The sequence below is a fragment of the Acipenser ruthenus genome, chromosome 6, assembly GCF_902713425.1.
Source record: "Acipenser ruthenus chromosome 6, fAciRut3.2 maternal haplotype, whole genome shotgun sequence".
NCBI lineage: Eukaryota > Metazoa > Chordata > Actinopteri > Acipenseriformes > Acipenseridae > Acipenser > Acipenser ruthenus.
The window spans coordinates 76,739,191-76,766,388 of NC_081194.1; the positions used below are offsets into that span (position 1 = coordinate 76,739,191).

Consider the following 27,198-nt stretch of genomic DNA (forward strand, 5'->3'; position numbering starts at 1 on the left):
CAAGGAGGAGACTGATCGGAAAGGCTACCAAGAGGCCAATGGCAACTTTGCAAGAGCTACAGGCTTTTATGGCCAAGACTGGTCTAAGTGTGCATGTGACAACAATATCCCAAGCACTCCACAAATCTGGCCTGTATGGTAGGGTGGCAAGAAGGAAGCCATTACTCAAGAAAGCCCACCTTGAATCCCATTTGAAGTATGCAAAAAAAACACTCGGGAGATTCTGTAGCCATGTGGCAAAAAGCTTTGTGGTTTGACGAAACTAAAATTGAACTTTTTTGCCTAAATGCAAAGCGTTATGTTTGGTGCAAACCCAACACAGCGCATCACCCAAAGAACACCATCCCTACTGTGAAGCATGGTGGTGGCAGCATCATGTTATGGGGATGTTTCTCATCGCCAGTGACTGGGGCACTTGTCAGGATAGAAGGAAAAATGGATGGAGCGAAGTCCTTGAGGAAAACCTGCTGCCCTCTGCAAGAAAGCTGAAACTGGGACGGAAGTTCACCTTTCAGCATGACAATGATCCAAAGCTACACTGGAGTGGCTAAGGAACAAAAAGGTAAATGTCCTTGAGTGGCCCAGTCAGAGCCCCGACCTAAATCCAATCGAAAATTTGTGGCATGACTTGAAGATTGCTGTCCATCAACGTGTATATGAATATATATGTATTATATACAGTGTGTATTATATATATATACACACACATACACATACACACACACAGTGCCCTCCATAAGTATTGGGACAGTGAAGTCAAAATTGCTATTTTTGCTGTACACTCAAGCAATATGAAAATACGAGTGAAAGATTAATATGAGGCAAGAAGTACAGAATGTCACCTTTTATTTCTGGTGGTTTCAAGACATACGTGTTTTACCAGCTAAGAATAACAGCACTTTTAGAGTTCCATCCCCCCATTTTATGTGAGCATAAGTATTGGGACAATTCAACTTAAAGCAAATATAAGAAGTATGAAAGCTAGTATTTAGTTGCAAATCCCTTGCATGCAATAACAGCAGTGAGTCTGCGAGCCATTGACCTCACCAAACTCTTGGTATCGTCCTTTGAGATGCTTTGCCAAGCCTTTACTACAGCCATTTTCAGCTGTTGCTTGTTTTGGGGAGTTTCTGACTTCAGTCTCCTCTTCAGCAAGTGAAATGCATGTTCAATCGGATTTAAATCAGGAGATTGACTTGGCCAGTCTAAAACGTTCCACTTTTTTCCCCTGATGAACTCCTTGGTTGCGTTGGCAGTGTGTTTTGGGTCATTGTGCTGTTGCATTATGAAGCGCCGCCCAATGAGTCTGGTGGCATTTTCTTGTACATTGGTAGCCAAGATGCGTCTGTACACTTCTGAAGTCATTCTGCTGCTGCCATCATTCATTAGATCATCAATAAAGATGAGTGAGCCCGTTCCAGAGGCAGCCATGCATGCCCATGCCATGACACTACCTCCACCATGCTTCACAGATGAGGTGGTATGCTTTGGATCATCTGCATTTCCTTTTCTCTCCACACTTTTGCCTTCCCATCACTTTGATATAGGTTCATCGTTGTCTCATCTGTCCATAAAACTCTGTTCTAAAATTCTACTGGCTCATCTCTGTACTTTTTAGCAAATTCTAATCTGTCCTTTCTGTTTTTGGTGCTGATCAGAGGTTTGCATCTTGCAGTGCAGCCTTTGTAATTCTGCTGCCGAAGTCTTCTGCGAACAGTAGATTGTGACTCTTTCACCCCAGCATTCTGGAGGTTGTTGGTGATTTCACTGACACTTATTTTAGGGTTGTTTTTCACAGCTCTGGTCATTTTTCTGTCATCAACTGCTGTTGTTTTCCTTGGCCGATATATATATGTGGTTTATATACATAAACCACATATTTTCTTGTGATACTGCTTGTGAGGAAGTGTTATAACTTCACAAACCACCTGCAAATTGAAAGGATGTTTGATGTGCACCAAGCTGAAATTGTACTTGCAACAAGCAAAGTTATTCCCAATCAGCAGCTCTTTTAGTCCTGCATACAGAATACGCATCTTGCTACTTACACAGAGAAGTCATTCTGCCTTAAAATCTCCTTCAGTCTCTTCAAAAAGATTCTCTCACTTTCAGTAGAGGCAACAAATCCTCGATCTGGAAAATCAGACAAGTTATTATAGTATATGTATTAATGGTGGACTCCACTTCCCTCACTTAGTACCTTAACTTAATTTGTTAGCAAGGACTAAGATCACAGTGCATTTGCACCTTCAAGGACTGTGTTTATGTTCCAGATGCTTGATTATCTGAGCTATTAACAACTCCCCATACTACTGAATATACAGCTGTTACAGAGCTGATAAACACTTCAGAGGTGAAAACAAAAAACAGAGTTATCAAAGGTAAAGCTCCCCTGACTCCAAATCATAAGACACTAGGAGTTAAAAAGCTTTTGAACATGCTATTGTTATGGGTGACAATTTGTGAGAATAGCTTGTACGTTCAATAAACTGTTCTGCAATATAACAGCATTGATTAAGGTACACTCCAGTCCTGTAGGTGGCAGCAATAAGCCTCATATTTGGCTTTGCCAGCAATATTAAGGATATTTACTTTTAGGCCCTGACCACACTACATAACCGATCTCAAGAACCGTACTCAAAAACATTTTAATTAATCCAGCTCAAACTTCAGCGTCCACACTGAAGTACCGTTTCATGTTTAGTCGGGTGGAATGCGTACACATAATGCTATTAGAACAGTTCAGTTACAGTTCCTAGCAGCGCAATGAACATTGGAAACTAATACGATAGCATCCCACTATGCACTGTATTTTATTTTAAAACAATGTGTTATGCCCCATATTGCTAAGAAATAAAACAAGTATTTTGGAAAAAGTAAATGCAAACACACACACACACACACACACACACACACACACACACACACACACACGTAGGGCTTGAAGTTTTGGGGTTTTATTTTTAATCAGGTGACAAAATTTAGCCGATTCTGTTTCATAATTAAAAGCAGTTAATTGCAAAACAATCTTTGCTTTTACCTTCATATCTTGCCTGACCCTAATTGTGGTCCCTTTAATTTGATTTTAAACAGAGCTGACAAATTATGTGAATTGTTCTTCCCCAATCCTACTTTCAACTCGCATTTCATTTTTGCAGTTGCCCAATTTAACGTTGTGCTTTTGTTATTTTCTATACTAGTTTAACAGGGATGCCCTTACAGATTTTTTTAAGAATAAAAATGAATACCTAGTGTAGAGTGTACAAGTCAGTTGTCAATCTGAAATTTTTTTTGCTAAGCAGTCAGCATTTTTTTTGCTCATCTGCATCTCAGCCATCTACTTCTGAGTATGAGTACTACTGTGACCGAAGCAGCTGGAAGCAGTAGTAATGCACAAAAACGCAAATGAAAAATACGTTCTTATAATTTTGAATGGGAGATGAAGTATTTGTGGCTTATCGAGAAGGCAAGATGTAATGTGTCTGAAAGCTGCTGGGCAAAAAAAAAATAAACAAACCAAAACATATACGCACAGATGTACAGTTTTTCAAGACACAGTGATGCTGTTGCTGTTATTGGAATGAAGAAAAATATTAGAACGCACATAGATGAAGGCAACAAACAGTGCTTAGACTCCCGTCTCATTGTCATGCGAACAGTCTGTTAGTGTATATATATATATATTATATATATATATATATATATATATATATATATATATATATATATATATATATGTATTTATATGTATATCTATACACAGACAGATATTTTGTAAACTACTACATGCCATAGAGTTTAAACGTTCATAAAAATGTACCAAAATGCACATCCCTGGAGTTTATTAGCCTTTGTGTTCATTTATATTTGATGGATGGGATGCAAAATTTTGGGCATGTGTATTTCAGGAATGTATGAAAAGACAAGCTAGCGCGACCTCTGCAGGAGTTAAAAACATATTTCCCCCCACCCCCCCCCCCCCCCCCTAAAAAAAAAAAAAAAAAAAAAAAAAAAAAAAAAGGATTTTGCATTAGATCACTTGATCTTCAAAATAAGACAATAAAACCTGTAACAGCAGTATTATCGATCAAATCAAATAGCAACCATAATGCTGTTTTTAGCATTCAAAATATGTAACAGGCTGTGCTTACCTAGCTGTTACAGTTCTCATAAAAGGAAGAAATAGGAATTTTAGTATAGAGTCATTTCTTTATATTTGCCAAACAACAAGAACAATGGTGCTTTGAAGACAATGATGTACTTCAGGAATATGACAGCAGGTGGCAGAAGTGTGAGCTACTGTACAGAAATATGGGAAAACATAATGAGTTCCCTGAGCGGGGTTAGGACACAGCAACCAGTCTTCCAAACTCAGCCTCCCCCTAAAAAAATCAAGACCGATGAAAGATTACAAAGAGGCAACTCCAACCACCCCCAGCCCAGACAACAACCTCCACTGCGGTGGCTATTAAAAGCTGCAAACAGATTTCTAATCATAAATTTCACACGAATGCTGAAACCAACAAAACTTCAAAAAGGTGCGTCTGCTGTGACCGACCTTGTGAATCAGACACTTTGATTTGAGAGGATTCATTGTGATCCCGCCGCCGCTGTTTCTCATCCTCCCAAAAGTCTTGCAAACCAGGATTTCTGGTTTCTGCTGGAAAAAGAAGGAACGCATTTAATGCTTCTACCCATCATCAGCAGATTAATTGAACTATCAACCAAAAACACTTAAGTCTTCGTTGTCAACTACAGCGGAGAAAGATTCTATAAGGCAAGGCTGGCAGGAGGGAGCTGAAGTCTAATGAAAAGTGGTTTTGAGTGAACTGGGATTGGAGGAACCTTAGGTCACAAGTAACAGATTTTCCACTTGAAATGTAATACAATGCACCGTGTAGTCTCCAAAACTCAAAAGGGGGAATTACAGTATTGCATGCCTGGGTTATAATTGTTTTCTTTGAGGTTGCCTAGCAACCTAGAGGGCCAATTGCTTTTTAAAAATAAAGCAGTGAGCCAAGCAGAATCCTAAGAAGAGATACACGTTACAGCCGAGCAGGTTCAAGTTCATTTTTACATGTGTTTTCCAAATTTCTGGTAGCACTTATGTTTAAAAACTGTTTGTTTAATAGTATAAAAGTATGCTAAAATTATTATACAATGAGTGGCTACTTTAAGATGAACCATTGGGATAGAAAGTAGGCACATATGTCACCGTGCAATATGTCATTGACTGAGCAGTATATAAGGCCAGGACCAGTTAGCTATTCATTGGCCTTAAAATAGGTAAGCAAAGATCTTTGTTAGATTTGAAACTTGAAGCTAGCTGGATTATGTTTCCACAACTGAGAAAAATCAAGCACTGTCTAAACGGCAGCTACTCACCAGTCTTCTCGAACACAGAACCAGAACTGGGCACAGGGAGTTAAGCAGACTGATTTTAACCAAGTACACTTTATAAGAAACAATAAAAATACCCACGTTTGTTTTTCACCATTTCATTATACAGCATTTAATTTTTATTTATTTATTTATTTAAGAAAAACGAAATATACATAATCTAGACCAAACGGTAAAGGCTCCAAGGGTAACGTGATTTCCTTACTTTCAATTTCCAGGCGATTGAGGATATCCGCTGCCACAGCGTCTGCTTCCAGCTCACAAGTGCTCTGCTTCTCAACCCCCTCCAGGACCAAGGAGCTGCAACACAAGCACACTGGCTTGGATTTCCCACTTTCCCTTACAATGCCCAGCTGGAAATGACCCTTAGTGTAAGCTTACGGGACATGCAATATGGAAATAAATGTAATTTAAGAGTAAAAGGAAAATATGGAAACAGGTGTAACTGCAGAAAGTGTGGTTATAGCATCTTTAAATAAGTCATGACTTTACAGTGAAATACATGGACAGAAACAGACCAGCTTCAGCAAACAATGCTGTGTAACCAAGTCAAGCAGACACACACTTAGGCATCAGTGTTATGACTTGGGTATTATATCAACTGGGAAAAGCCCTTCCTATGAGAATTAGGTGTAAATATAACCCATTATAACGATTAGCACTTTAAATGGTGGAAGATTTTCTCACTACATGACTGTGATGATGTTACTGTAAGACCGACACCAGTTTTATCTCCCCACAGTGTTTAAATTCCATATCCTGTGATCAGCACGCCTCTGTAAACATGACAGACAGATCTCACGCACCTCGGTATGGCTTCCTCCTCCCATCGTACAAAGGCTCCCTCCAGGGAAGAATCTGAGAGCTGGACTTTTGGAGTTGAACGACTCCTCCACATGCTGCATTTTAATCTGAAACTGCTGTTAATGGAGCCATCTTTGGGGGTCCCTCCAGCGTCATCTGTGGGTATAACAAATGACAGAGAAAGGATGAGGAAGGAAGGAAGGAATATTGGTACCATAAATGCAGCTTCTGACTATGTGGTGTACAATGTAGGGGAGTGGCTGTAGAGCAGCGGTTTTCAAACTCTGGGGCGAGCCCCCCTCGGGGTGCCCGACGAGGTTATTAGGGGGGGTGCCAATACCTGACTGGAAAATACATTTTTCTGACTTCTTGGCGATTGTAAAAGCTCTGTGGTAAATGGCAGACTCAGTTGGCCTCCAGGATGATTGACTCAATAAACTACCCAGGTAGGGATCATGTTTAATCTGACCAACACCCTGTTAAATCTGACCAATCCATGTCTACAGAGCTTGTGTCGTTTCACACCTATCGTAGCTCAGCAACTCTATCGCCCAGCCCTCCTTTACTTGAAAGTACAGCGGCGGCGGGTTTTAATTAGTGCTGGGATGAACAAGGGATTTTCATGTTCGGATATTTGCTCATAATTTAAATATTCATTCTGATATTCGTTCGTTTTTCAAAAAGTAATAAAATGCAGGCAGTGACAGCATAGCAGCAGGGGGGCGTGGCGCCTGTGTTTGCCTTTATTTTACAGCAAGACCTTACAACACATTACATGTTAAAAACAGAAAAATATCACAGGAGTTAAGAAAAAGAAAAAAAGGCCACCGCACACTAGACCGACCCGATAAGACAACACGATTCCGTCGGTTTTGTGTGCGGTGTCGGTTTCAAACGCACACAAAACTGATCCGACGAAATCGGGTCGGTGTCTTACCGGGTCGGTCTAGTGTACGGTGGCCTTTACTTTACCCCAGTGAATTAATTACAAAACAAATGATGCCAGAAATAAAAGTTAAACGTTGTTTTGTTTATTCCCGAAATAAATAGTACATAAAAGTTGACAACGCATTTTATTTATTTATTCATTCCTTGTCATTGCGGTTTCTTCATAGTAAACAGTGGCCATCGACACGTTTTCATAAAGTAATAACGTTTACTGTGCCTTTTTGTATCTGAACAAGCAAACGAAAACTGAAATTTAACTTTAAACACTTCAAATAAAACAACGTAACAAAGTCACAACAATATATATACACTCTATATAAAAATCACTACTCAGCATTTTCAGGAAGTTGAGTACTGTTTTTTAAGCGAGGCATTTCAGTCCCATGAGATTCTGGTTCGCTCTACACCTGCAGTTTATAAATAGAAGGGATCTTAGCGTTTAGTTTTAAAATTACGTGTTTTTTTTTGTTCGTTTGTTTTTTACTGCGTGCAGAATGTAGAAAACGGACAAACGAGTGTGCAACATTTTATCAAATAAATATTTTATAAAGTTATAATAAAATTAAGCTGGACAAACATTACAATTCGTAATTGTATTAACATTAATAAAAGACGAGTCACTTATTAAAATGTTACACCCTAGTTTTCTCGTTCTTTATTCTGCTTTTAGGACTTGGGGGGGATTTAAAAGCTCATTTAGTTGTTTCACAGCAAAACGCCGTCAATTAAACTGACTGTAGTATTGTTAATACAGCATACCTTATTACACAAGCATAAACCAATTGAAATTTCAATTAGGACGTTACTACTGTACTAGTAAAACCAGACAGATCTAAACAAAAAGTTATACTGTAATAATAGTTCAATCAGTTTAATTTACGGGGTTTGGCTGTGAAAAAATTAAATTGGCTTTTAAATCCTCCACGTCCTTACTTTCTCATTTAAATTTGAAATGAAGAACGAGAATAAGTGACTGTATTGATGTTAATACAATCCATCATATATATATATATATATATATATATATATGATCTTTAATATATATATATATATATATATATATATATATATATATATATATATATATATATATATATATATATATATATCTTTATTAAAGATTAGTTGCTTATTTAAATGTTGCACCTTTGCCGCTGTCCTTGATGTACTATATCCTGGTAGCACCTACAGCACGCTCAATGCTACAATAGTGTAATAACACGGTGATTTCCATCGTTACTTATGGACTGTCCTGTTTGTTTGTCTTTTATGTTTCTGTATTGCATAATGTTTTGCTGTGTCACACCACTAGATAGCAAGCGGGGGGGGGGGGGGTAGGGGGGGGGGGGTGTATTTATTTTGTTTTGCTTTGGCGTGGTCCTTGATTGTTTATTTGTTCTGTGTTAATAAACTGCTGAATTCGAGCACGAAGCTACTGCCTGTGTGGAGCCTGCTTTCATTTTACACGCGACACTACAATATGTTATTTTAGGAAAAATCACATTTTTCTAAATATTGTATTGTTTACTAGAGGGGGGAGGGGGCACAGGAAAAACTAAATCTCTGAAGGGGGGCACAGCAAAAAAAGTTTGGGAACCCCGGCATTTCAAACACTATTACACAAACACACTTCTGTGATTTACCACTGTAACAGCAAAGCAGTGGTAAATCCATTCCTTTTAAAAAGGAAACTGCTTTCGACTGTGATTTTAAACAGTGATTTACAAAGAGAGAATGTTCATGATCTCGAGCCTGTGGGTTTGTTTGTAATTGCCTTGCATGTGACTTTTTTTTTCTTCTCTCACGCTCACTCTCTCTTCCCTTATCCCATTCAACAAACTGGAAGCCATCCAAGCCATTCACTGCTCAAGGCCTACAGGGTGGGATCATAGACTGATTAGCATCCCACTGACCTGGCCCACCAATAACAAGGATGTTCCGTAACCTGACACACAAAAATTCAGTGACACGCAGACAGACCTCGGAATTATTATATATGTGGGTGGCTTTTACTGACAGCTGTCCATGTTTCAACCTGAACAGTGCTATTGAATGGCAGTTTGACACAAGACATTACCTGGCTGCCCACTTCTCGTTTCAATGACCCTCACACTTGTCACATGGCTTTGAAAAGATTCAGGGGTTGTAGAAGGGAACAGCTATCTGTTGCCCTGCACATTTGGAGGTGGACTTTTCAGGGGAGGGTGGAATGGGACCAGAACTCCAGTCCTGCATGATTTACTCTGCTGTTTCTGTCCAAATTGGCTTTCCTTTAAGGGCTGACGTGTGCATATGCATCAATATCCAACCTAACACCTACAAAATATTACAAAATCGAACATGGTTTTTGAACACTGCAGCTATTGGTCTTTCAGTATTTTATTCAACAGCCCACAGACCAAACACTGTGGTTGTAAAGCTGACAGCAGTATCACAGTGCAAGTTCCTTCCTTGCATGTGTTTTTCTTGGCTTCCACACTTATTTGCTTTTCTTTGTCTTTCAGGCTTCCACTCCTTTTCTTGAGCCCTTTCTTATCTGAGTACTTATCATTGCCCCCCCCCCCCTCCCTCCCTCCCCCCCCATCGACCACCAACGGAACATGAAAACAGCCTCAGCAATAGACAGGCCAATGGGGCCCTGCCACAGCTGAACCTGCAAGGCTGCAATAGTAAGGAGTTAATTTCTAGGGCAGTTTTTGAGGAAACCTGGTTTGCTGTCAGGTTCCCAAGGCTAAGCAAGGCCAGCATGAATTGATCACTGTTTAACCCAAACGGATGCAGCTATTGAGACTCAAGTGAAAAGGTTTTTAACAGTGAGGAGCTTTTATGCACAGACTAAGGGAACACAGTGTTAGAAGCAGAAAAGCACATGAACTGTTCAAGTTTAAAACTTTGAAAGGGTTGAACTCTAGCTTAAAACAAAGGCTCACATAAGATTCCAGGCAGCATGCGTTACTGTGCAAGTTTATCCGACATAAAACACAGAAACATACTGCATTACGCAATTACATTTTAATAGCTATATTATACGATTCATTGTATTAAATGAATATTTTGTTGATGTAGTTTACTCTACTGCTGCTCAAACATAGTTATATATGCGTGCCTAAACTTATATTTAGCCTACACACACAACTAATTTTAAGTGGCCATTAAGTTTATGAGATTGAGAATTATTAACCCAAGCAGAACCCCCCATTAAGAAGTGTAAACACTGGTTTCTTTTTGAAGTGACCTGTTCTCTGGCTCTTCCTGAACTTGACGGCTCCGAGGTTGACCAGGTTCATGCCGTACAGGTTGTAATCGATGAAGAGCTGCAGGAGGTAGGGGATGTGCGCCTCATGGGGCTGGTAGATCTTGTTCATGATGGCTCCTCCTTGCAGTAGCTCACAAACCCTGAACAGAAACACAAGCATTAACCTCTGTCCTAAACGATGTGTGTTTTATTTGTCGTTTTAAATAAGCAACTTCTTTTTAGCTTTTGATTACAAAAATGCAAAAAACAGTATCCACGAACAATACTTTTAAAACTAAAGCACTGCGCATAATGGAACTGTGAAAAAAACGGCTTATCAAAAAGCAGGATAATCCAAAACGTGAATATACAATCCACTTCGTATTGCTAAAATCATTTCAAAGTAAGTTGTACATCACTATCTGACTGGAGGCTCAGTGCTGGTTCAGTATATCTAGGCCATGTTGGGCTCCGTTACTCGGCGTGCGATGCAAGCTTGCAGATATAATTAAACCAGCCTGCAAGAACATTGTATCCCCTGCTTTCCAATGATTTTAATTTAAGTTGATGCAATAGATTTCCTAAGCTTTTACTCCAGTGCCAAACAAACATTTACAACAGAACCAGAAAAGTGTCTTTCTACTTTAGCATTTTGCTGCACAGATTTAGATTAAGCTTGCATGATTTTGGTATTGCAGTACTGTAGATTTCATCACCAGCCTTTAAAATGACACACACAGTACTGTACCTGATCCGAGATTAGAATTATATTTTCTGGACAGTCCATGCCAGACAGATGCCCTCCCCACTCACCACACATAGCCAAAAAACACTCAATTCCTGCTATGCCATTGGAATTCTGTTGTACGGTTTTTTTTAGGCAATCCAGGAAAACATTTAAAACTGAAATATATTCTACATGAATGCCATTTACAAACTATCATACCATTCCAGTGCATTTAAAACACACATAATTAAAATTAGGCACAAGTATTTGATACTCTACCTCTTGACCATCGAGGGATTGTAAAGGTACATCTTCATGAATAGTCTCTCCTTCGCATGGTATCCATAGAACGGCCTAGGAATAAGAAAAAGAGCATTGATTCCATCAAGGTAACTGCTCATACAATAGCAGCCTTCTCAGTGGGTGGGTAACGTATCACGCTACTGTACACCGTGATGCTCACATTCAAGTTCTATTAAAACAACACAAATAGCTTGCAGAGACTTTCTCAGTTGTAGATTGTCTCCAGTGTCCAAACAAATGTGATCGGATATCTGCACACTCACAAAAGATAGGTATCAAAGGTATACAGTACGTTTTACTCATTAGTGATTTGGTGGGGGGGGGGGGGGGGGGGGGTAAATTAGGATTGGACAATAATTACATTTTCAGTTATTGATTATTGGCTAAGAATTAAGTCATAGATTATGTTAAATCACTTTTTAAACTCCCAATGATTGTGACACTATCACATAGTTTTGTTTTTTTTCTGTCCGATTGTCACTTGTTGGCTTTTGGAAAATAAAGTAATACGCCAACCAATGTTCACTTTTCAGAGGGAGGACTGTATTGTAGCGAGTTTCCGATGGCCAGTTTAATTACATGGTACAGCGAGTTTCCGATGGCCAGTTTAATTACATCTTTTCATGAACAGATCAGTTGTCTATTGGAAGACAGAGGAGCAAAACATCGCAGTAGCAGTGCTTATTTTTCCTTTCAGCTCAATTACTGACGATAATACGACGGACAATAGTTTTTCACTGCAATAAATAATCAAGACAAACGATTGATAACATCACAATAAACGGATTCGTGTTTTATGAACTGGAAAGACACTTACATTCCAGACACCAGTGACACCTTGAATACATGCTGAACGCTGGAGGAAGGGTGTCCCATCGAAACATTAAGGGCTCTGTCGATGCTAAAGGCCACCTGCCGTAGGTAGCGCTCTGGCTGCTGCCCGTAGCCATCGTATGGAACATAGATGTAGGGAAATATGCCGTGTAAATGGAGACACGTCTTCTGGCCTGGAAAAACAGAGAACAAAAGGATTAATGAAGGGAGAACTGCTGCAGTCATTAGACACAGCACATCACCATGACAAAATATTTTAAAAGTACACTACATCACCCTCATCCTCAAATTTTTTCAAACGGTCCAATCGAACATAATTGAGTTCATCCTGTAACCACCTCTAGAGTATGCTCCCCCAGTTTTTTTATACAATTAAAAGACGAGAGACCCCCTTTATTCAATCTGTATATTTTCCAAAGTCGTTTAGTAAGTAAGGTTGCAGAGGGTTAAAACCTACAGTAATGGGGGCTCTCCTTTCAAGGAGCAAGTTGGAAAGTTTTGTGGTTGATTGTCACGCATGCAAAACCACTGGCTAGTTTCTATGTTTTTATTTTCCACACACACACACACTCCAAAATGCAGATTGAGGCCTCATATGCTATTAAATAATTTTCCACTAGCACACTAAACATGTACGTGTAAACAGAAAACCTCCACATCAAAACCTCGGGACACAACAACATTCTGTATTACTGTGTTCTTGATACTGTAGTGTAAAGAAGAATAGTTTGTGTACATAAAAGTACAATGCTGTTTATATATTAAAATACTCCCAAAATGACAACACTACCTACTGTAGATGGATATTACTACTGTATACCCCAGAGGGATACCTCAGTGCCCAAAACCCATCTACCAAAGCCCCCTAGACACATGTATATTTGTAAGGGAGCTTTTTTTTCAGAGCGAGAGAGAGAGAGCGAGAGAGAGAGAGAGCGAGAGCGAGAGAGAGCGAGAGAGAGAGGAGAGAGAGAGAGAGAGAGAGAGAGAGAGAGAGATGTAACCCAGCCTGGCTCCTTTGGGCTCAATTTCTGAGTTGTGGAGACACAGATTCAACGTAGGCTAATCTCGCTGATCTCCCAACACAGGTCAGAAAAAAGGGATGTTGCCAAGTAAGTATCAATATTGCTGTAAGACAGCAGGGTACTTCAGCAGGGTAAAATTATTCAGTATAAAAAAACAAAAAAACAAACAAACAAAAAAAAAAGAGGTTTATGGACTATAGCAGGCACATACTAGACATTAGGCCCCGTACATGTACTGTAATTGCTCCTTCAAGAGGCAGGCTTTTCTCTGCAACATCAACTCATTTGTCTTTGCACTCTCATTAGACTAGGTAACCCAATTTAACTTGGTCCTATTCTACCTATTCTTGGCATTTCTCTGGAGTGAAAGCTGCGGGAGTCAGCACTACAGCACCCAGAGGTCTGTCTAGACAACAATATTCCTGGGGGTCACACTGTTTGCTAAACTCCAAGCTTCTGAAGTTAAATTCAGATAGACCATTGGGGATACAACGTATGATACAGGCCTAAGCTGCTGCTGCACTGCAGCCCAGTCAAAATGTTTAAAATACAGAGTTCTTCCAAAATTAAGACATATCAAAAGAAACAAAATAAAGTCAGTAAACCTTACAAGTCTTTTTCAATGTCTTATTCTTTTTTTACACTTACATAGATTCTTAAAGCAAACCTCTACAGGTACTTACTCATCCTAGACTACAGAATACAGACATACTGTAGCTGCTGTATGAAAACAGATGCTGTATCAAACCAAAATCTGTCATGGAATGCAGTTTAAAAAAAATGAGGCCTCTAATCTACCGGACACATATTTATGCCTTTTTGGTTGCTTCCTAGTATCCCACAATCATGCACATTTACAACAAAATACCATGCATTTTTAGAATCTCTTTGCTACATTGTTCCATGCTTTAGCCCAACCTCAATAGGCCATGCTGTTGACTTGGTAATAAAGTCACAGTTTTTATTAGTCATTAAATGCAAAGCAGGTTGGTGTTCCGATTGTTTATTTGTTTTGAATCAGCAGTAGTGCAAGAACCGCTGCGATATTGTACTGCAAACACTGGATTTGGATCAGTATGGGGAAAGCCACTTGCTTGGGAGAAAGCTGCCTTTTCTGCTTAAACTCAATTTTCTTTTTCCAAAGCACTGTTTATGGCACCGCTGGTTCCTAGGCAACCGGGATATGCAGCAGAAATCAGATACACAGTAAACAACCACATTTCCTTATCAAAAAATTCCTGGTCAAAGAGATTACCGCAAAGTGACCTTCCCTCATTGCCAGCCACAGGTGGGGCTTGAGCTTATCACACCAACACACTGAATTTTATGAATGAATCAATACCCAGCCTGTTTGCTACAGTAGCCTACACTACTCTGCATTATGCGGCAAGGTCTGAAACTGGGGATGCAATGTGTTCATTTGCTTGAAGTGGTTTCTAGCAGATCAGTCCTCTGGTTTGTCTTTGTGAAAACAAAAAAAAAAAAACCACTGTGTTCAGATCCCATCAGGAACTTCAGGACCCCCAGAATTTCCACAGCTGACAGGTTGGATCAAAACTGGTGACTAAAAACCATGAAAAGTGGCAGCCGATGGAAATCTTTAGGACATCCTAGGTTGACTCTCTGAATTGTCTTACTATCATATGCAGTAGTACTGTAAAGAGCAATCTTTCATTGCTCTTTTATCACAGAACACAGTAACCGTTAGGCTAGCCAATACATCCTCAGCACACCGCATAATCAATAGAGCGCTGCAAACAGGTGCTATTTCCACTGCACTTTCATTCAGTTACAGTTGCTGGAGGCTTTGAGTGTGTGAGCAGCCATTTGAAGGAATAGCTAGGAAGCTTTTCAAACATTCTGCTGTTAATGTGAACTAAATAGCAGGGGGGGCAGTGGTGAATGATCCCAATCTAGATGCAATAATGCTCTTTTGTAACAATCCCTTAACTTGCCGCTTACCATAAAAACATCTCAATATATAAACCTGTTCTGACTGCAATCAAGAAACTGCCATTACTTCGTCATGAATTACAATTTTTAAAAAATTTTGGTGGAATATCAAACCATACCGGTACTGTTCAATATCAACAGGCAGAACAAACTATAGTGTTTTTTTTTTTGCTTGTTTTTAAGTCCAACATCCTTGATTCACTGTAACCTTCTGAAACCTGCAATGTCATTAGAATGGATTTATTTTACATTACCTGTCAAACACCACAAACTCACCACTTTCCAACTGGACATGAATGGTTAAAGTTGCAATCTATGTTTGTGATACTTTAAAATGTTTACTTGTTGGAATTATCCATTGTGGATATTCTGTGCAGAAGCTATACTGATCTTTCTACAGTTCCACAATTCACAAATACTGGGTCCAAATGAATGGCAGGGACATTTTAAACAGCTCTCTTTAATGTTGCATAGGCCTCTGTAAACACAAGGCTCAAAGCCAGCCTGTACATTACAGCATTTCACTGACACACATGAGCTTAGCCAGTCACCAAGGCATCTCCTGGAACACTGCCTATTGCAAAGAGAAAGAAACCAGCTGTCGGAGAGGAGCAGTGGATTATTATCAGCACAAGCAATACACATTTCTAAACTACTGTCAAGGTTTTAATACAGTACAAAAATATGGCAGCACATCTAAATTAATTAAGCTCTGTTCACAACTACAAAATGCTCAGCCTGTTGACAAAAGCCTTCACGGCAGAAGTATTGAAAATTTGCCAGGGATGCAATTTCCAAAGTCTTTATTTTTGGATGGAGCCCAAACTATCCCCTTAAATAAACATGGATCTGTAATGTTTGAGGGTAGACTAGAAAGCTTTGTCTTTATTTAGGCATGCAGAGAAGCTGCATAGAACACTAGGAAGAGGCACTGGCAGCGATAGGATTGTTGGCACAGCTGCTGGGGGCACACAGCTATTTTTGGCACCATTAGCACCGGGCTAGTAATGCTGCCAAGCTGAGACTTCTTTCAATACACAGGGAGCCCCAGCCCCTAAAGGATGCCAATTTTAGTAATTATTCAAGATGTTTACAAAAGTTATCATTTGAAAATGGGTAGCTTGCATCCTTTTACTGTGCTAGTAGAAAAAAACAACAAAACCCCTTTTAATGATAACATACATAAACAGACAGGGAATTTTTAAACAATTATATGTCATTCGATTGGTTTCTCAGCAATATACACACCTTAACAATGAGCAATCTTAACCTTGAACATTTAAGCAATCCAATGTTCAATTATAGAAAAGAAGGCTTCCACACTAATCTTGTTGAAACCACCTAGACATTTGCTCTGAATTTAAAACACTGAATATTAAATAAACATATACTTTATTATTACAAAGTACACACTAAGGCCTGCATCTGTATTTCACAAGCATATTCCTGATGTACTGTATGTTTGAACCTTTTGACAAAATACGAAATGTTGAATGCTTGGAAATCATTTAAACTCCACTGCTAAACACCCCTGAGGCGAAGATGCTTCTTAAGCTCTTGCTTCGAAAGAAATGTTTCCAACTTTCTGCAGCACATTCCAACCTGTGGCTCCAGCCAGCAGCTTACATCATCCAGAATGTAACTCTCTGAACTGACATCACAACACCAATTCCAAAACTTTGACAGTCTGGGGATTCCCTTGGACTCGAGTGCAGCACAGCACTCCTGTTAGGAGTCAGTGTGAAGTGATCATAGAAGGGAAAGACACCTACAGTACCCTGTAGCTTTAAACTCCATTTGCTAAATTGGATGAGACACGGACACCATCCGTATGAGATTTCCAGTAAACCAGATGTTTCACTACTAAGCTCATTCCAAGCCATAATGGGACAGCCATGGAAAATGTGTAAATAAGTCTGGGTTATAAACCACATTTCTACTAATGTGCCAGAGATGTGACTCAACAGCAAAGCTTTGAATCCTTGGTGGGGTGGAGGTGGGGTGGAGGTTCTTGTCACCAACCCTTTTGCCTTTTCCATTTTCACTGCAGATCAAATTAAGATCAGCTTGTGTAAAATATATTTAAGGCTAGACTTGAAAGATTTAAAAATATCTCCTTCAATCTTTATTTACCATACTTACACCTGTCCTTTTTCAACCGCAGGGTCTGCATGTTAAAACCTGAAATTGTGCAGTGAGCTGTAAACTAGGGTTGTGCAACTTTAATTTCAGTCCTCTTTGCAAAAAAGGACACTGAGTTACTGTAGTACTGTAGATGAAAAATCTCTATAGAAAAATCAGAGTTCTAAAAGGGGACAAGATTACAGCTGCACACTTTTATTATTATTATTATTATTTATTTCTTAGCAGACGCCCTTATCCAGGGCGACTTACAATCGCAAGCAAATACAAATACATTCAAGTGTTACAATACAAGTAATACAATAAGAGCAAGAAATACAATAATTTTTGTTCAAGTGTGACAAACCACAATTCAATAACACAGCAGATAATAGTGATAGTTACATCAGGATATGATTAAATAGTGATAGTTACATCAGGATATGATTAAATACAAAATACTACAGGTTAAACACTTGGCAGATTACAATATTCTGAAGTACAGGATTAAATGCAGTAAAATAGGGGGCAGATAAGAGCAAAATAAAGCACATTTAAATGAAGGGTGATAGTGTCCCAGGATACAAACAGAGGAGTTCTACAGGTGCTGTTTGAAGAGGTGAGTCTTAAGGAGGTGCCAGAATGTGGTCAGGGACTGGGCAGTCCTGACATCTGTAGGAAGGTCGTTCCACCACTGCGGAGCAAGGGTGGAGAAGGAGCGGGCTCGGGAGGTAGGGGAGCGTAGCGGAGGTAGAGCCAGTCTTCTAGTGCAGGCGGAGCAGAGAGGTCGAGTGGGGGTGTAGGGAGAGATGAGGGTCTGGAGGTAGCTGGGTGCAGTCTGGTCAAGGCATCTGTAGGCTAGTACAAGAGTCTTGAACTGGATGTGAGCGGTGATCGGGAGCCAGTGGAGTGAGCGGAGTAGTGGAGTAGCGTGGGCGAAGCGAGGCAGAGAGAACACCAGGCGGGCAGCAGAGTTCTGGATGAGCTGGAGCGGACAGGTGGCGGACGCAGGGAGGCCAGCCAGGAGGGAGTTGCAGTAGTCTAGGCGGGAGAGTACCAGGGCCTGGACTAGGAGCTGGGTAGCATAGTTGGTGAGGAAGGGTCGGATTCTTCGGATGTTGCTCAGGAAGAATAGGCAAGTGCGTGCCAGAGTGGAGATGTGCTGGGAATAAGAGAGGCAGGGGTCCAGGGTGACTCCAAGGTTCTTAGCGGCGGAAGAGGGAGAGAGTGTGGTAGATTCCAGAGGAACAGAGATAGAGAGATCAGAGGAGGGGGAGGAGGAGGGAAAGAAAAGGAGGTCAGATTTAGAGAGGTTGAGTTTGAGGTGATGCGAGTGCATCCAGGAGGAAATAGCAGACAGACAGGTAGAGATACGGGAGGAGATGGTGGAGTCAGAGGTGGGGAAGGAGAGGAAAAGCTGAGCATCATCAGCATAGAAATGGTATGAGAAACCATAGGATGCGATGAGGGGGCCCAGAGAGCAGGTGTAGAGAGAGAACAGGAGAGGACCCAAGACTGACCCTTGGGGGACTCCAGTTAAGAGTGGGTGAGGTGTGGAGGTTGCTCCACGCCAGGTTACCTGGTAAGTGCGGTTGGAGAGGTAGGAGGAGAACCAGGCCAGAGCAGTGCCAGAGATCCCCAGGTCAGCAAGAGATGATAGTAGAATAGAGTGATCAACAGTGTCAAAGGCAGCAGAGAGGTCGAGGAGAATTAGGACAGAGGAGAGAGAGGCAGCTCGGGCACACTTAAGTGAGTTGGTGACAGACAGGAGGGCGGTTTCAGTGGAGTGAGCAGATTCTTTTTAGAAGCAGTTTTTGAAAGAAGTAAAAGGGAGAATATGGAGCATTTCTAATGGAATAGTTATGGGTAAATAATGATCTAAATCAGTGGTACTCCTTTCTATCCATTCCAGCCCCAGACTTCGCCCCAACCATGTGTCCTTGATTATTGAATTAAGGAGTCCAGATCTAACAAGATCACCCACAGTTCTAAGAATCACATTACTTTACCATAGATGTGTTGTCCATATAGCTGTGATACATTTTAATATTCTAATTAAAATGTGAATGGACAAATCAGCTGCAGAAACCAAGAATATTTTTCACTGGAGAGCATACGCCGGGAGAAAAAGGGTTTATTTTATGAGCATCATATACTGTAGTGTTTCCTTCTGCAATACTGCAAGTTTTCTCTTTTCACCACAGCCATTCTTTTCAAATGAGGACATCAGCATTGTTGCAGGAGGGAGCGAGTTCTGGCTACTGTGATGCTCACGGCAAGACAAATTCTCTCTTTCCTGTAAACTTTCCTTGCGTAAACTTTGAGTATTGTAGTCGATTTATGACCCATGTCAATGCAGCCAAAACGAGACACAGCAAAGGTACTGTACAGAAATGCATACATGAGATACAGCAAAGGTACTATAAAGGAATGCATACATGAGATACAGCAAAGGTACTGTACAGGAATGCATACATGAGATACAGCAAAGGTACTGTACAGGAATGCATACATGAGATACAGCAAAGGTACTGTAAAGGAATGCATACATGAGATACAGCAAAGGTACTGTACAGGAATGCATACATGAGATACAGCAAAGGTACTGTAAAGGAATGCATATAAACACTGAAAACGGTTCTGTAACGCTCTTCAAGTCAATGGGACACAGAAACCATTTGAACACACATACAGTCCTGGCTTGCTGCTTACGAAACCTAGCAACACACAGACCGCAGACCTGTAACTCGTGGTACTGGAAGATAAACATGCGAGTGGTTTCTTTCACCCTGGGTAAAAGGACCTCACTACCTTAAAATGGGCCCCACTAGGAGGCTAGTACACAAAAAACCATTACCCCATTGAGTGGCTTCTTTTCACAGACCAGGCCTGATGAAATGCCATTCAGTAATTATTTTGGATAGATAACCGAATTAGAAGAAATACAGTATATGCATAAAACCGCCCATTTCAATTGACCACCAGCTGTATCCAGAAAGGCATTATTCAATTAATTTAAAAAGGCCTGCCTGTTCTGCTGAAAGACAGCAGGTAGAGAGCAGACACACATGAAAGCTGCAGCGCCCCCCACTAGTTCAATGTCAATACACAATAGGATACATGGCTGACTGTTTACTACGTGCATTCTCTCCAGTTACTCTTCTTTGGGCTCTTTCCTAGTAACACGTCTGTTTGGCTATCCAGTTTGTTAAAATTCACGAGAGGCACTTTAATGCTGAAAACACACAAGCTTTGTTCACTGGAAACAAAAGAAAAGACAATAAAAGAACTTGGTATCATTTCATCGCATTAACAAGCCCAGCAGCATCTTCCCTGTTTCGAGGTGCATGGAATTGATGGAGATTCTATTGGCACGACTCCCCGGCCTGAAAGCAGCAGACAAACCTCGTCCGTCACCAGCTGTTCTTTCAAAATTATCTTCACCCCTGACAGCAGGGTGTTAATGTCTAGTGTGGCTGTATACGTTTAAAAAACAACTCAAAACAGCATAGTGTACTTATGGCAGGTCAAGAGACAGATACACACACGCACACACATACGCGCACCCCCCCGCGCACCCCCCCCCCCCCAAAGCAGCAGCAGCAGGAGGTGGTTTCCACATTATTAAAATATAAAGAGTTTATCAGAGCCTAGAACATCCAGCGTACTGTACAAATGGAAGTGAGACAGAAGTGTGGCAGCACAGTTCAGAGGGCATAATTACAGTAGCAATCCCAGCACAGCAAAGCAGACTAGATGGTGTGAACAATTTAAATTGAACATCATTGAAAAATCTACACATTTGTGAGGAATTATGGAGAGCGTTGGCATAACAAAAAGACAATTAGTAGAAAAACGAAGTGCAGCACTTTGTCCACACCACTTCCCCTGTTACAACAGTGCATAACATTTCAGCTAATTGGTAAACGTACATTACAGCACTCACAAAGTGCCTGTTATGCAGTGAAGAAAGGAAAAGTAAAGAACAAAGTGTAGTTCACAGAACAGCAGCAGACTGCAGACCCGTTAACCAAGGAGCCTCCTGCCATGAACACCCATGAACCTTTTTCTGCGGTGTCACACATCAACATGTGAATCACAGGGCTGCACCACTAACCATGTAACTGGACGTGATCAGATAACCAGCACAGCAACACATAACAATAATACACCTGAAGCTGCCATGATAGACGACAGAATATTTAAATGTGTTGCTCCAATTCTGTTCTATTACAGGCAAAGTTATGACATATAGCAGATTCATCCTTCATTTACATTGTGATCTGGCTCCCTTGCCTTCTGTCTAAACCGGTCCAGAGATCACCCGTAAATGCTTTTCTTTCTCATTGACACCTGGGGAATGCGTGGGTATGTTCTCTATCCAAAATGGCTTTAGACAAATAGCACCTAATCCCGTCATTCCAATAACTACTGCACTCTGGCAGTCTGGACCTTGCACAGCTACTGTTACTACACCAGTCTCAGTCTATTTACACAAACAACTAAGGAAAATAAAACTGCACCACACCACTGGTGATCCCAGGACAACCAGTGGCAGTTTGCAGTTACAATGTATCCACTGGTCGACCACAACTGATTTAATGCCAATCTGTATTGTGGGTGGTGTGACAGGGAGACCATGTCTCTGGTTCTTGGGTGCATGTGTGCCTTTATGAAAGTAGCTGGGGCGCGTTGTTAAGGAAATAATTGAGCAGGTAGGTCACTCGTCACTGAGCTGACCGGGGGGTCCAGATTGGCTAGGGGGCGTGCCCAGGGAGGTTGCACGGAGTTCAAAAAGCATCTGCGCTAGCTCCAGGCTACTGCACGGCCATAGTCATACAGACGGGCGCTGAGCAAAAGATTGCTGTGTTTTGTTTAGCGTTGTGTTGCAGACTCGTATCAACCCGGGAGCTGAAGCTATGGAGCCAGCACTAACCCCGGGAGGACCTACCCCTGCACACAACCACAACCCAGGAGAGCATCCACGTCGCATGATTAACTACTACACAACCCTTCAACTGCAAGGCGGTGCTCATGAAGGCATTGCCTAGCCAAGGTTGTGTGAAGAGGCAGGAGTCGCTGTGACAAAGCTGGGACTCTGGGAGCTTGAACAGGAGCAAGACACAAAGCAAAGCTTTGAACAGTGGCCATATAAAGGCTGTGTGCATGTGCTGTAGGGGTGTGCTTGAGGTATAGAGGGGGATATAGCTGGATTTCTAAAAGTTCCTGGCTAGAGGGAAAACCAAACTGAATTACAAGAAGTCGTTTGCTACAGAAGTTTAAGACACAAACCACCGAAAATATTCCCCAATATTATTTTTTGTACAGCTTAAATTGGCTTCCTCTTGTTATTTGCTTTGAGTTATTTAGGTTTTAAGTAAATTACTCAAATTCAGGAGATTCCCCAGTTCAAATCCCAGCCCAGCCAGTGAGTCATTCTGTGATATTTGCCAAGCCGTTTGAACGCTTTCAGTCTGTGTCCCACCCAGCTGTGAAACTAGGCAGGCCCGGGACACCACAGGAATCAAGATGCCACATCCCAGCTTGACTTGAATATCAATGCAGGTTAATCATTTCTAAAAGAGATATCTGGGCCAAAACACAGGCTTCTACTGTACTTACGCTAATGCAAAGCTTTGTGAGGGAAAAAAAAAAGGATTCTGTGTTTCAGAAATCCTGATTGTCTAGGTCAGAGATAATTACATTTATTGGTGTGTGCTGGATGTACTAATATATCAGCTAAAATGTGAACATACAAACTAGGAACAGACTTTTATGCTTTAACTGAAGAAAATAAACATCAGCTACCCCATTTTGAAGCAAACAATATGCTGCTGTAGCTCATTTGTTAACCAGAGCCTACTTTTCATAAAGCCTTGTATTTAATTGTAGTGTATCCAGTACCAAACAAATAAATATTAATAATGCAACACTACTAATAAAACAACAACAGCTGTTGATAAGGTGTGTAATAAAGTATTTCATAGCATATATTGGTTGTGTATTGAACAGGTCAGCCATGGTGCTACTGCACTTTACAGTACAGTAAGTAGTTCAATGCCGGGGTCTAGTCTGTATACTGCAATCTGCAAAGCAAAACACAAAAGAATCCAGGCAATCTAGGACAAAGCACCAGGAGTGAGATAACAGACATACAATTAGATTGTAATCTCTTAATTACCAACTGTGTCACCAAGTTGCATTACTGGTATACTGTGAGGCCACTGCTGCTCAGAAGAGAGAAGCTTGGTGTGTATTTGGAATATTAAATAGATTTCAAATTTTAAAATGGATGGTTCACAGACCCCTACAGGGCACTACTGGTAATATTCTTCTTCAGGAATAGAGAGGAATTAGATTCCAAGTGCATTCTGTGGAGTTCATCATATTTAATAATACTATTGCAGGATTATAAAATGAAGGCCAGTGGATGTGGGAGGTATTATTCAGATTAGAATAGATAGTCTTCTGATTTTCTACCATACATAACAGGATCCAGAACAAACTGAAAATGGAGGAGACTTAAACATGTGGCCAGCAGTGTCCCTGGATCTCAAACCAACATGAACCGCTGCATGTTGAAACAATACCAAATGCATCACGGTGCCAAACTAGACATTTATTGATGCAGGAGGACGTTGCCACCTGATCTCTGCTTGGCTCAGATACAAACTGAGTCTTGCTGGGTAGACTTGCAATTTGTCCCTCATGTTCAAGATGTGCAAATACCTTAACCAACACAGCAAATGGGTGGTGTTTTTAGTGCTCGGAGAGCAAATCAAAAAATCTCATATACATTTTGCCTTAACTAGAAAGCAAAATAAAAAATAACCCAATGACACGGTTTAAAATCAGTGCAGAGGGACCCTAAACACACGATTCATATAAGACATTCCTCCGAGAATGAACTATTCTACTTGTAAGAAATGCCAGTATGTTGGAATCCATCTCAATTACAGGACTTAATAATTTAAGCTTGCATTATGCATATTACCTTCGCTGTTCACTTTATGCAGGAGGTGTGCTGGTGGGAGAACACAACGTGCAACATGTCTATGGCAGACACTGAGCTAATGCAACACTACGATATGAATTTCTGGTTCTGGTTCAAGGCTTTGATACCAAACGACAAGTCAGTTGGCCACATTGTATGTATTATTGCTATGGGAACAAAATGATGATGCCATCTGTCAAGAGGTGTTGGGTGTCCTTGTGAAAATACTGCATTCTTCTGCCTGTTATTAATGGTCAAGGTGACGGAACCCTTCCTTCAGACAAAAATCTGTGCTCACATTACAATAGCAGATAATACAGCTCTTCTGGGCCTTTAACTGTACGTTATTTATCATTTAGTGTAACTCCCCTGTCAAGTATCACTGCCCAGCAGCGAAAACTGACATTTTAAACACCATGTACAGGAATGTGACTAACAATAGGACTACAAAATCAGTAGTGTACAATCGGAGTGGCTCACATGGCTAAATTAACTCCCTGTCCTACTCCCAACAGAAGGATTTGCATAGGAGGCAGAGTGGTCCAGTGGTTAAAGTCCAGGGCTTGTAACCAGTAGGTCACCGTTTCAAATCCCAGCTCTGCCATTGACTGACTCACTGTGTGACCCTGAGAAAGTCACTTCACCTCCTTGTGCTCCATCCTGCGGATGAGATGTTAAATCAGTGTCCTATTGTAAGTGACTCTGCATATAATGCACAGTTCACAGCCTACCTCTGTAGAGCGTTTTGTGATGGTGGTCCACTATGAAAGGCGCTATATAAAAAATATATTATATATTTACAAACAGTCTTGTCTCATCCAGTCACTAGTGCCACATGTGAATGTTTTAATGAAGTGATTCATATATCCATTAAAAGGTCTAGTCTGTGTCACAAATTCCAAATAAAAACATACCTTTGAACACTGGCTATTCTTGCAGAATCAAGGCGCCCTGCATTCTGAACACTTAACAGCAGTGGTATACAGTGAACAGCCATGTGTTTTCTTCAACTGCCTAGTAATGGAAATTCAGACAGTTTGCTAGATTGGGTCACTTATAGATGCCTTTTTCGATTATCAAAATGTTGAATGATAGAAATCCCATTCATTAAAATGCAGCAATCACCCCTAAACACAAACGCCTATCCCATTCAATAAAGGCAGCAATACCCACTAAAACACACGACTATCCCATTCATTAACTTATCAATTGCGTGTTTTTTTTTCAATGGGCTACAAATGCATCACGAGAATGATGTGCACCTAGAACTGACCTCCCCCAGAACACAGGTTGAAAACCGAAGTGATATGAAAACACATCACAGGCATACTGGCTGCGTTTCCTTCTTCCTCAGATTTAATTATGAAATCCACAGACATACCTGCGGGTGTTGCCCCGAAGATGCGAACCACCGGCACTCTCTTCACATGATCTTCTCGGAACTCGGAATAACAAACGTCCAGGTCCTTCAAAGGATTAGCCATGTAGTAATCAGCCGTGACTATTCGGACGGCAAACATGATTGCCAACGGGTAGTGTTGCTGCGACTACTAAATACGATAAACTCAAAACAACACGTACAGATACGGACATGCAGTTAAAGCTGGTGTTTTTCCTTTGTCCTAGTGATAGACAGAGATAAGAAATCCTTTTTTTATAGTATTATTTATTTCGTTGCTATATTATTGCAAAACAAAATCTCAGCTGTTTAGTGTCGGGGTGCACGTAGCTTTTCCCCGTATTGATATCTGAGAAACATCAAGATGCATAATCCGGGCTGCAGTAGTTGTAACCATAAATGGCAGGTTATGGTGCCTGGTGCTTGTTCTGTCTCGCTTTTTAGCAGATCGTGAGTTTAGCACCGATTTTCGAAGGAATTATGTGTGCACCAAGCTCTGCTTAGCATGCCAGACCAGATTCCAGCCACCACTACTCCTCTCCACGTATCACGTGTACTGCTGGCTAAGTAATCGCTTCACCTTGGGGGGATTCAGATCACTGTATGAAAAACAAAATGAATCCAAACGTGTCTTGTGTGGAAATCCTTTCAGTTTTGACCGTGTCCTCCCAGTAAGCGATTAAATACATAGTTGTTCCCCCACCCTCTCTATGTAATATGAGCACAGCCCTCTTGAGTAACCATAATCAACACCATTCCTCTCTATGAAACCCTCCTCTCTCCTCCTCCACAAGCTCCCGACCCACTGCAGCTCCAACCACAACACCATTGCAGGTCAAGGGGCCTCGAAGTCGGAAGTACCACCCGAATCCGTCACATTTCTACTATTGGCTCACATCAGTGACCTACATTCAAAGAGACTGACGCTCTCACAAATTATCAAAACAAACGGGCTTTACTTTGCGCATTTTTATTTTACTGTGCTCTGATTGGAGGGACTAGACTTTAAGCCCCTATATGATTGGACCGAAGTGTCCAGAATTATGACGACACTGAAAAAATACACACACCGTGCCGGTTTCTAGGAGCTTTGGTTGGTGGTGCATCGCGCGCGCCGCGCTTCTGCTGTGGGGCAGGTCTTTTTGTTTGCAAAACATTAGGGAACTTGAGCAATTGGCCGTTATGTATTCCAGGATCAAAATACTGTATTGTGACACCCCATTTTGACACGTTTATGATATGGTCGAGAAATGGTTTGTGAGTAAAGAAACAGAAGAAATACTACAAAAGACTTTGAACGGTGTATATGTTTGTAGTCTGTTATTAAATAAATCAGGCATTGATTAGTGTTGCTGTGTCAGGTGTTACTGTATCACACAATATCCGCTCTTATTTTGTGGTGCCTACCGCAGAGGCAGTGTGTAGTTGTCTTATTTGTCGTATCGAGTGTTACTG

General features: G+C 40.9%; 1 protein-coding gene across 2 annotated transcripts in view; it reads right to left on the reverse strand.

Annotated features, from left to right (window-relative positions):
* LOC117411060 (DNA polymerase zeta catalytic subunit-like) overlaps positions 1-26,666 on the reverse strand; it is a 60,811-nt gene extending 34,145 nt beyond the window's left edge. Inside the window, exons 1-8 of one of the 2 annotated variants that reach the window (XM_059025832.1) lie at positions 25,726-26,666; positions 12,235-12,424; positions 11,394-11,468; positions 10,388-10,548; positions 6,207-6,360; positions 5,606-5,700; positions 4,559-4,657; positions 2,049-2,133 (exon numbers count right to left, since the gene is read on the reverse strand). In XM_059025832.1, the coding sequence (XP_058881815.1) occupies positions 2,049-2,133; positions 4,559-4,657; positions 5,606-5,700; positions 6,207-6,360; positions 10,388-10,548; positions 11,394-11,468; positions 12,235-12,424; positions 25,726-25,864 (998 nt within the window). In that variant the 5' untranslated portion in view covers positions 25,865-26,666. Of the gene's footprint in view, positions 1-2,048; positions 2,134-4,558; positions 4,661-5,605; positions 5,701-6,206; positions 6,361-10,387; positions 10,549-11,393; positions 11,469-12,234; positions 12,425-25,725 lie in introns of both variants that reach the window. The other variant, XM_059025830.1, reaches the window with a different exon arrangement.
* Between the last annotated feature and the right edge of the window lie 532 nt (positions 26,667-27,198).